The sequence below is a fragment of the Myotis daubentonii genome, chromosome 7, assembly GCF_963259705.1.
Source record: "Myotis daubentonii chromosome 7, mMyoDau2.1, whole genome shotgun sequence".
Lineage (NCBI taxonomy): Eukaryota > Metazoa > Chordata > Mammalia > Chiroptera > Vespertilionidae > Myotis > Myotis daubentonii.
In genome coordinates, this window is record NC_081846.1 from 60,201,038 (window position 1) to 60,213,289 (window position 12,252).

The window sequence follows — 12,252 nt, forward strand, 5'->3', positions numbered from 1 at the left end:
AATTAGTTTTTTTCATTGTAAAATCTCTACCATATAGTTGTTGCGAAGATTCAAATAATGTGGGCAGATCACCATGCAAATGATTGACATGCGGAGCTGGGAAAGGATAAGCAGGAGTTAGGGATGAGACTCTTAATAAGCAGTGAGGAGGTAACGGGCCCTACCTTATTTGCTGTCCACAGTACTCATTGATCACACAGAGCCCAAATATTCTGAGACAGCCAAGATTTCAAGACATTTCAGGTAAGAAAATCAGAATTTGAAAAAAGAAAAAATACATTCTACTAAATGATGAGATCCATTTTCTTTGAACTCCTCTAGGCCAGAAGCTGTAAGAACTTGGCTTTTTGAATTAATTCTGAGAGGTACCAGGGAGTTGGCATATTACATATCACAGAACTGGCCTGATCCAAAGTTAGGAATGCTATATGCTTTTTCTATGAAACTCTTTCAAAAAAAGCAACTGAACACTTTTTTAAAAAAGGTGACCTCTTATTTAAAGAAAACAAGTATTTGTCTGTTGTACTTACTGTGGCTTTTGAAACACTCTGGCTCAGCAAAGGAGAAGATGTCCATGAAGACACCTCCAAGAAATGCAGATCTCAAATAATGTGCATGAAGTTCAGGTTCCATATTGCTGACGTGTCTCACCAATAAGGAGCCAAAATAAAAATTAACCTCAAGGATGGAATTGTGACGGATTAAATTATTACCTTTTAGGAGTTAAGAGTCTTCTGATAATCACATTGAATCAAGAAATATGAGTAGTTAACTGGTGGGAGGTGGAAAAATATTGCACACACTTTAATATTAAACCCAATCATGATTTGAAAGTTAAATATAGTTTTTATAATACTGAAGTTGCAGTATTGAATATATGAGTTTATATTTTTATAACCTAAATGACCTTGTTCATTTAAATAATTATAAATTGCATGCCAGACAATGAAATTAGTTTGATGGTAATTAAGTATTTATGTAATTCAAGCACAACTACTGAAGTAGAGCTCACAGATGTGCTGTGCATCCGAGGTGAACTCTCTTCATGGTATGGAATGATAGAAAATTTCATAATACAGTGTGTAAGACACCTTCCCCATAATCACACTCTTCCTCCCACAGAAATGATCCATTCAGGTTCCATCTTGTCTAGAGAAAGTGGCTCTTGAATAATCAGACAGCTAAATGCTTTTTTATAGTATTTAAAGCCATATATGAATGTATTTAGAACAGCATAAGAATTTTTTCAGAAATAATTAATGATATATCCTTATTTTTCATTTGGCAAGTATTTATAAAAGCCTATTCACCTATTGCTGAAAGTGATGAATAATATTTAAAATGAAGATGAGCATTATCAAAATAATTGTATTTCTTTTATTTACATCATTTTGATAAATAGAGTGAAATATTTCATCATGACAGGAGCTACATACACCATAAAAATCCCATAAAAAGGGATTAGTTTGCAGTTGTTAAATAATTATTCAGTTCAATGAACACATTATATTTTGGTGGGCTGAAAGCTTCGTTGGCTTAAGTTGACTTTTACTCTCTTTGATTTGAGCTCATACAAGTTCCTGAAATGGAAACACCACAGGTTTATTTTTTATTCAGTCAATAAAATGCATAACATTTCACTGCTGAGAAAACATGTCACGTGTAGAACGAGCAAATGTTACACAAAATCACTTTGATAAGAAGTCACCTTTTCTAAAATAATTATTTCACCCAGTCACTTTTCCATATATGAAACTGCAATGATTTTGTGTGGAATGATCAGTGTCAAAAAAATCAACAAAGGGAGAATAAAAGCAATTCTTTATTTTTATCCAAATATATTAGACTTTATAATTTAGTTAGTTTCAACAAAAATGTAGAGTCACCATATAATATGTCATTCAAACCAAGACACTCTAAGAGTGAAAGGGAGTGCTGTTAATAATTACACAGGTACAACAGGACAAGCTGGCACTCTTGAATGGAAACTGGGACTTATGAGCAACTTAGCAATAGGGGTTAAACTGCAATTACATGCAGAAATCATATCTTTCCCATACATACGTGGTAAAAATAAAGAAATAGCATTCACTAAGAAATATTAATTTTGGCAAGAGGGGTTGTTTTCTTATCATCCAAGTCTCTGTTTAAGTATCACCCCCTCCCTAAACCAGTAACCTACTCTAAAATGATTATTATTTCACCCAGTCATTTTTTTCATTTTACCCTGTTTTCCTTTCCTTAAGTAATATGTTACTATCTGAAATCACCTCATTTGTTTTTTGTCTGTCTCACGGTGCCCCTCCCCATTCTCCTACTGATATGCATTGTTCAAATGGGCAGTGACCTCCTCTGACTTAGTCATACCCAAATCCCCCAGGAGCGAGAAATGCCTGGGACATAAAAAAACAAAACATGCAAAAAAAAAAAAAAAAAAAAAAGGTTAAATGAATTAATGAAAATCTTTGGAGAGTTTATTTTGGGGCCCATATTCTACTTGGTATCAAAGACAAAATAGCTCTCCAAACTGAATTATGGCTCTATTTAGTTTTAAGTGTTTGGGCTAAATGATCTATGCAGTTTCTTCCACTGGTAATAAATATACTAGCCCCTCCCACTCCGCCCTCCCCACCCCCCCCCCCCCCAACTCCTCTTTCTGCTACTATTTCACTTCTTATATCCAGCAAAAAGGAAAGTTCAGAGATTAAGGGGTAGGGCAACCAGCTTTATTCACAGTGGATGGATGCTCAAGGTTGATCATTTTGCCAGTAACAATTCCCTGGTATATGTTTGCACCTACAGAATTTGGTTGATACAGAGGTAGCCAGAAGGTATTCTTGTAATCAGTGATTGAATTGTTGATGTAATAATTTTCCAATAAGGGAATTATCACAAGATTGCTAAAAACAGGAAATGATGAGTGCCCAAACCAGCCATTAAGGATTTGCATGTTAATAAGGACAAATAGATTAATTATGGGCAGACTTGCACTGCAATGTTCAAAAAGTTTTATAGGAAAATCCATTATATTCTGATAAAGAGCACTTATAAATTTTCACTAAAATATCTGCATTCCAAATCTTTATTTTGTAGTTGTTCTGCCAAGCAATAGCTTTGATTCTGTAATGAATTATAAATATAAAACCTTAAGGTTAAAAAATAGTACTGCTAAAATTATTTTGGTAGGCCAGGGATCCAATATACCAATGAAATCAGTGTTTAACCAACCAAACAATAACATCAAAAAAGAAAAAAAAAATGGATGGGTAAAATACTTTCAATTCATCAAATTTTAAATTCTCTCAAGTATGTACAAAACATTTGTCACAAACTGAGTGACAGGTGTTGGATAGGATAGGTTCCCCAGGTGAGGAAACAAGTCTGTCCTATTACAACTAATGCCATCAACAAAAGAAAGGCATAAGAAAAGAGAATCGGAGGGAGCGCTCTGTAAACTGTATCAATGTCCATCTGCTGTGCTGTACACCTGAAACTAACACACACACACAAAAGTGTTGAATGGAAACTGTAATAAAAAAATAAAATTAGCCCAAATTGTGTGGCTCAGTGGTTGAGCGTTGACTTAGAAACCTGGAGGTCATGGTTTTGATTCCCAGTGAGGGCATATACCCGGGTTGTGTGCTAGATCCCCAGTGTGGGGCATGCAGGAGGCAGCTGATCTATGATTCTCTCTCATCATTGATGTTTCTACCTCTCTCCCCCTTTCCCTTCCTCTCTGAAATCAATAAAAATGTCTTTAAAATTTTTAAAATAAAAGAAATCTCTGGAAAGAAAAGAAGACACTCAATAAGACATATATATTTAAAACATAAATATTTATCATCTCTTTCAGTGTATTGTTGTGTCTCCGCAAGAAAAAATTATTGGTTTTTGAAATGACAGAAGTTTCAGAAACAAAGTGGAAATTGACTCATTTTGAAACAGGGACCATTAATTATGTAATTTCACACATTCTCTGCATTCAGTATAACTTGGCTACTGACTATCACAATGACTCAACATTTGTTCAGAGCTCACAGTTGTGTTAAATCATATACAAAACAGGTGTCCAGATTTTAATTAGTCCAGGAGAGGACCAATTCTCAAATTTATTTATCTTTATTTCCCCCCAATACTAGCAAGTTTTAAAAATTGTAAAAAATCTTCAACATATTGATATACTCTAAAATTTACAAGTTAAATATATAATGGTTATATTTTGGCAGGGCCATAAATAGCACAGACTTGTGTGACTCCCTCATATAAAGTACAATTGAAACCCTTTTAGGACCTTAAACAGCAGAAAACATTAAATTAGATTTTAAAAATGACAAATAATTTAAGGCTAAAATATTTGGTATTAATAATTAATGCCAGTAGCCTTCCTAGCTTAATAAAGTAAACATGCACAAGAACTACAACTCTGAACAAAACATCACAATTTTTATCAGATATATATGTATGTATGCATGTGTGTGTTCATATATATGTATATATGTGTATATACATATACATACATATATATAGTTTTATCGCCCTGAAAGATATCTATTCATCTTCGGCTTAATTTACATATTAGAAATGTCATGGAGAATACCACCCCTTTAAATATATATATATATATATTTCCAGAATATACAATATAAATATACCATATATAAATCATGCCATAAAACTAAATGCAAAATTTGCACATTATTGCATGCATGATGTGATAATACATGCCCGTTAGTAGGAATTTCCTTATGATGCCCTCCCTTCACAACGTTTGCTTTCTGCACAGTAGTAGTACTTGGGAAATAAGGCTTCTCAAATAAGCATATCTGACTGGGGAGGAAATGTACCTTTCAGATTCCTTAGAGAGGATTCCCTCATCAGCCAAATATTAGATTATTACTAAATCCCACAGTAAATAATGCCTAAGAGGGTGTTTGTTATGTGAATCGATCAGAGTTCATTTTCCTTAATTTGGCGGGGAGATTCCCCTCCATCCTGGCTCCTCCCCCAGCCATCCTTTGCAGCTTTGGTGGCAAGTCAGCCACTGACTGGCTCATGGGATCAGACAACATCTTGGTGGCTTTAGATACCAGTTTTTCTTCTGAGTTGCCAGGAACTGAGCTTATTCGTTGAAGTTTCATGGGCAAATCTCCCAAGCTGTAGGCTTTTTCTGAGGTTGTAGAACTCATCCTCAAGAGTTTCCTGGGAAAGTCTTCTCTTCCCGTCATTTTCTGCAGCTTGGATGGAAGTTTTGTACTAATGTCATCTAGGCCATCTAAGCAATCCACAGAATTATGTCTTTCTTTGCTGTTAGTTATGGCTGGTGCTATTAAAGGGGATGACATAAGAAGCATTTCTTCCTGTTCTTTCACACTGTAAGGTGTGGTGGGGACTTCAAATGTTGCATGGAACTGGGAGTAATCAACTTTAAAGAACCCTTCTTCTAAGGAAATTACAGGGAAAAAACGATGACCCCAGAGAACTTCATCTTCAGTGTATGATGTTCGAGCTTGACAAGTCATCCCTGCAAGCAAAAAAAAAAAAAAAAAGTACTTGATAAAACTTACGCATAGTGGAAGTACAAGTGAAGCTAGTTTGAACTAAGGAATTTATCTTGGTTTCTTATTTAAGCTTTGGAGTGTCCATCTGAGTAGAATAAGTAACAGAATATGTTAAAAGTTTTCATAAAGGTTGGTAGCTTAGAGGCATATACTTTCTTCCAATGAAAAACATGGGCCACTTCATGTTTAAAGGTTAATGCACCAATAGCATACTTAATTGTTTATCCATAAACCAAAATAAAAGGGCATTGAATAATAGCAACAATAGCAACATATTTATCTCTATAAGGAGATAAGTGTAGAAATTACATAATAATTTTCCATCATTCAAGAAACAGTGTGATTAATGAAACAAACTTGCCTTTGAATCCAAACATCACCATCGTGTAAACTTATGAAATATCTTTAACTGAGCATCATTTCCCTATTCTGTTGAATAAAACGTGGAAAATAACACCAGTGCCACAGGACAGCTTTGAGATTGAAATATAATAAATAACATGTACAGAAATGTAAAATATGTTGTATAATGTCTACACACAGTTTGTTCTTATAAATGACAGCAAAAATAACTAACCCAAGTATTTCCTAAATAAATAAAAGTTGGAAATATGTCTTTGTTAGATAATGGGAAGTCATTGTGGTGACTCCATTCTTTTGGACCTTTAAGGCCAGGTAAAGTTTTGGTCGAGTTAGAAATCGACATGCTAAAATCGGTAATCTGGGCCATGTGATGTTTCAAGTTCTATTCCTGCTATAAGAATCTCCGAAACCGATGCTGGAGATCAAATGCCAAATTTTACTATTTATTTATTATATCACTTGGACATTTACCTCATGCTAGTTTGTTTTACTCAAGTGTGTTCTCTTCATAAACATATATTTAAGACTAGAGGCCTGGTGCATAAAGGTTGATAGCTTAGAGGCATATCCTGGCCTGCGGGATCGGGCCTAAACTGGCTCTCCGACATCCCCCAAGGGGTCCCGGATTGCGAAAAGATGCAGGCAAGGCCTAGGGACCCCACCGATGCACCATCGGGGCTGAGGAGGGATGCGGGAGGGCTCCAGGACATGTCCAGCCTGCCTGGTTCATCCCCGATTGGCCAGACCCAAGCAGCAAGCTAACCTACCAGTCAGAGTGTCTGCCCCCTGGTGGTCAGTGCACATCATAGCGAGCAGTTGAGTGGCCTTAGCATATCAGTAGCATATTACTCTTCGATTGGTTGAACGGACGACTAGACAACTGGACACTTAATATATTAGGCTTTTATTATATAGGATGAGTTACTATTAAATCAGTCAATTTGTAAATATTCATTGTGTGAAGACTGGAAGTCCATGAATAAATTAATAACATATCAAATTTCAGTCTTATATTACTCAAAAGACACAATTTCTCTAAGTTGAAAAATTTACTACTTCCCTCTACCTTTATTCTCAGACTTCTATTAGAAGCTATTACAATGTAAAATGATAGATGAATCTTTAAAAAAATGCATCTCTTCAATAATTAAGTGTAATTTAAACAATGACAGTCTTTTTGTCTTTCATTTCTATTCTCCCTTTGTCACTTTATAAATAATTTCTATTGTGTTTAAGCCTAGAATAGTTTGCATAAAGGGACATTCTGTCCTTTCCCCCTGACTAATAATTATACATACAATACTTAGAATAAAGTGCATAATTGAAAAGCCATATTAAAGATAAATCCTTCATTGATTCTTTCCAAATATCTCACCTTATATTATTATCAGTTATATATCACCAAAGAATAAATTGTTGCCACTTATAATACTGTCTTTTTCCAGAAAGTTTTAAAAGAAACTTATATCGAAAATAAATACTTATCATATCTCAGGCACTATTAGCTTCTCTCTCTACATTATTTCTAATCTTCAATATTATCCTGATATGAAAATATTCTTACATCCATTTTTAAAATAAAGAATATGTTAGTCAAAGAGTTTAAATATCTTGACCTTTCTTGGGAGCAAATCTAGGAAGCTGTAGAAAAAAAAAAGGTGTCAGTATTATTTTAATTTCTGGGGTTGTTGTTGCTGTTTTTATTTTGCCATCATATATCTGTATATTTGTTAAGAAACCAATTTTAAGGAACCTATCAATTTAACTATGATGCTAAAAATCTGATAGTGACCAAGTATCAGTCTTAATAATCAACATTATATCAGGAATAGCCCTCAGAAATCTATATATATAAAAGCCTAAGTGGCTGTTTGACCATCCGACCAGATAGTAGCTAAGATGTGCAATGACCACCAGGGGGTAGACGATCAACACAGGAGCTGCTGTGCTGGGGTGACTTGGCAGCTGTGGTTCTCTGGTGACACTGGGAACCAGAGAGGAGGGAGCCCAGTTCCAGGGTGCATCATCCAAGAACCACCCTCTCGTAATCTGGGACCCCTCCGGGGATGTCGGAGAGCCAGTTTCGGCCCAAGCCCCACAGGCCAGGCCTGGGGACCTCACTGGTGCACAAATCAGTGCACCGGGCCTCTAGTATTTATATATGAAGATAACAATATTAGTATTAAAAGTTTAGATCATGGATTTGTTCAGTTATTTCTACCAATAGAGAAAACACTGGAACAAAATTTAAATTCAAAAGTGTATGAATTTGACTACCAATTCCACTACTAAATAACTTGTGAAAATTACCTAAAGCTCTCTGAACCTTGGTTTTCTCTTTTACAAAGTAGAGATAATGATACCTTCCTTTATAATGCTGTTGAGAATTTGAGATAAGTGAAGAAAAAGTACAGAACAAAGCCTAGTATTTAGGCAATGCTCAGAAAATTATGATTGCTGTGCTTATCCTTCTGTAGTGATCACTTGCAATTCCTGTTCTTCCTGTAAATTAGTTATACTGAATTTACATAAGGAAAAATTCTGACATATTAGTCATTTGTCCCATATGAGAAATAAAGAAAATTAAATTTAAAAATCACTAGATATCAGATAGCCAATCTCTTTTATAAATGGTCAATTAAATATCCAAATTTTTTTAAAATATAGAAAAAATGCATTACTTATGTTTGCAACATTTAGAGTTTCTTCATATTTTCCACCTGTTATCTCTGATAACATAATAGCAGGAGAGACTGGCTGTGGACTCGGTGTATTGCAAAGACCTGCAGCAAGCTGAGGGACTAAATCCATTATCATACTTCGGTAATTATCCCAAGAATATTTGCCAGCACTTTAACCTTTGTTTGTTCTTCTGCTGTTTCTTTTACACTTTTATTAGATATAGGTACACAAACATCAGACATTTCCATTTTAAAAATATCATAGTTTTTATACATGGTTTCACTTCAAAATACTCATATGCAATCAACCTCTGGATAATGATATGAAAGCATTAAAAGTTGGATAACAGGAAATGTCTATGATGGTCACTCCGTAGTTTAAACAAGGTGCTAACATAACATGCAATTGAGAGACTACTGCGTTTTACAAGTTATTCCAAAAATGCTGCTAAAAAAATTACAAATTCCAATTGAAAAGATTTAAAGTATAACTATGTTTTCTAAGAACATGTATGTATCATAGTGTTCTTCCTTCTAGAATGTGTTATTTTCTATTTCTTACTCTAACCCAAATTATTTTAAAATAATTCATACTTGGATCCATAATTGAAAATTTCACTGGAATCAAAATTAATGCAGAAAAATAGCATTATTCAAAGGGTACGATATGATGCATCACTTAACTGGCAATGCAACTGTTTGCATGTTTTAACCAGATTCCAGATTTGAACAAATGTGATGAAAATCAACACAAGCTCATCTCTGTGGAAACTGGCAAAGCAACAGATGTTGCTTCTGGAAATAGCTGGGACTTTTGAATCCTTAGATGAAAAACATTTTTTTGAGGGGTGGGGGTGGGGATTTATTCTGTGATTCATGGATAAAAACCTCTATATATTATTGTTTCATCTAATTCATTCCAGTGTCAATATGTCAATCTAAAAGGACAGAAGCAATGTAGGCTAACGCCTTTATTTTTTACTTTTTCCTTTCCTGATTCTGCCTTTCCACCATGCTATTATGACCATCTATTGAACTGAATCGAATGTTCATTCAAATAAGAAGCCTGAATGCTTTTTAAGTGAACATGGCAAAGTGAGTTGTTATTTGACAAGTCCTTTATTCACCTTTCAGAATTCTTCTAACTCAATATATCCTGGTCAGGGGTGGTACGTATGTCGCCGACATGAGGTGAGTAGGAGATTGTTAAATACAATATAACCAGTCCAAGGGGGCTGCCTGACTGCTGAGACACAGAAACTATCAAACAATCAATAGCTTCTGCACAGTGGAGGCTTTATCGTAACCTTACTATAGAAGGCGGGAAGTGGGAGAGATTGGGAGTGGGGAGAAGGGGGAGCCTAGGGTGGAGGTGGGGGGAGAGAGAGGATTCTCCTATAATGGTGGTTGTGTTTCATTATGTACGCTGTAAGCAAAAGGAGAAAAAAAGCAAATCCTCAATTAAGTCATGTAATAATAATAATAGTTAATATCCCTGTAGGGCTTACTACGTGCAAGTGTCTTTCTAAACACTTTTTGCATATTATCTTGAATCCTCAGAACAACTCTGTAAATTAAGGGCTGATTTCATTAGTTTCACATGGACGTTGTGATGATTAAATGAATATGTATAAATTGCATGCACAATAAGTATTGGCCATCTTTTCCCAGAAGATGTCCTTAAATACAGGCTATACTACTATTCTACAAATGTCATTAATAATGCACTCACACTCTCACACACACACAACTGCAAAATTCAGCCATCATATTTTGTTTTTATTCCTTAAATCTATCATTTTTGCCTATTTTTCTTCAACAGGGCAATTGATGAATAGCTTAGCATGCACAGTATGAGTTATATTTACAAAGTAATTTTCTAGACCGCTCTCTGGTTTGCTCTGAAGATTATTGAACAAGGTCTGTAGCTGTTTCTTCCCTAAAGTACTTCCAAAATTTCACCCATCCCCCAAGACGTAATAACTGTAATGTTTACTTGGCATTCTCGGCACGATCTCTACTATCTTGCACTGAACTGAACCCAAATTTAAAGAAGAAACTTTTTGAGGAAGCAAATGAGACTTAAAAGAAATCTTGTTAAATAAAACATAAAGATACTGTGTACACCACTGTTCAATAACACTACCATTGTGACATCAGGCTCCTCAGGGATATAGGCTGCAAAAGCTGCTAAGAATATGTAATTGCTTCCAGAAACTTTACTTTTCAAACAGATGCAATCTCTTTAAAGCTCAATGTACTCTGTTCAGATAGACTTTTTAGAGAAGTTTCTGGCACGGAGTCAATCCAGTATTATCCTCTATTATTCACAAGCAGTTGTTCTTACCATGTGTTCTCGTGTATCAGTTTGCTGTTATTGCTCAAGCTAGGTCAAAGAATTCTAAAAATAAATAAAAACATAAAAACAAGAAGGAAACCCCGATTATATTTGTTATAAAATAAAGTGTCAATAAGAAGTTTAGTAACAAATATTTCAAAAGGAATAGTTTCGGTTTCTAAGTTCTCAGAAGAACAAAAGAAAGGAAAGCCGATTTTCAACCATGACCACTAGAACACGTTAGCTCCCAAAAAGATATATAAGTGCAGGTGCTATAAGGGTTAAAGGCAGGTAGAAAATCCAACAGGGAATTCATGGTCATACTGCTAAAAATATATTTGAAAGACATGGACTTTGAATATAAACTTGAGATTGTTGCTGTTTTAACCACACACTTTTAGTAAGACCTTGGGCATATTATTTCAGTTATCTGAACCTTGACTGAGATAAAATATGGATAGTAATAAGGGATAATATGTAATTTATAGGTTTATTACAGTTATAAATGATATATTCTATTTAATGAGTCTACTATATTACCTGAAAATAGCTACCAATAATTGGTAGCTATTATCAATCATTATTATTATTGAGGTTCCAATGAACTAAAAGGTCGTCTTAGATATATGTCAATTCTCTAGTGATCACCTAATTTAGACTCCACTTAAACAGATGAAGTAATTTCCACCTTGTTAAGTTCTATTAATTTGATATATACCATGTTGTCTATTCTTCTTTGGAGTATGAAAAAGGCCTATTATTACACACATTATGAACTGAATCAAGTCTAGCATTGTCGATCTGACCTGCCCTGCACTAATGTGACTAACTTTACAGTAGCAACTACATCTCACAAAATAGATTAACTTCTGCTGCACTACCTCTGGCTGTCCACTCAGACTTCATATAGAAGTATGACAGAACTTTCCCAGTACACTTTCAACTAACTGCCTTCATGCCCCTCATCTAACAATGGAATTGTTCCATTCTTAGCACTTGGTTTTCTCTTTTCCTTCATAGTATCTACATGCTTCCTTGTATTGCCAATTATAGAAACACTAGAGGCCCAGTGCACAAAATTCATGCACTGGTAGGGTCCCAAGCAGCTGTCGGCTGCCAGCCAGGGCCTCCCTCTCTTCCCCTGACCGGCCCCGCCCCCTGGTCGAACTCCGGGTTGAGGGGACAATTTGCATCCCATGCTTTTATTATATAAGATTAGCAACCTAAATTCATTCATGTTATTTTTTACTCCTGTAAAGTTATGACCTTTAGCTTCCAAAACATCTTAATGTCATAGACACAACGCAACCTA

At 35.1% G+C, this 12,252-nt stretch overlaps 1 protein-coding gene across 3 annotated transcripts in view; it reads right to left on the reverse strand.

Moving 5' to 3' along the window:
- Window positions 1–1,804: 1,804 nt before the first annotated feature.
- Window positions 1,805–12,252, reverse strand: part of KCNJ3 (potassium inwardly rectifying channel subfamily J member 3) — a 143,047-nt gene continuing 132,599 nt past the window's right edge. For 2 of the 3 annotated variants that reach the window (XM_059704417.1, XM_059704416.1), the window contains exon 4: window positions 1,805–5,521. In XM_059704417.1, the coding sequence (XP_059560400.1) occupies window positions 4,935–5,521 (587 nt within the window). In that variant the 3' untranslated portion in view covers window positions 1,805–4,934. The remainder of the gene's footprint in view (window positions 5,522–12,252) is intronic. The other variant, XM_059704418.1, reaches the window with a different exon arrangement.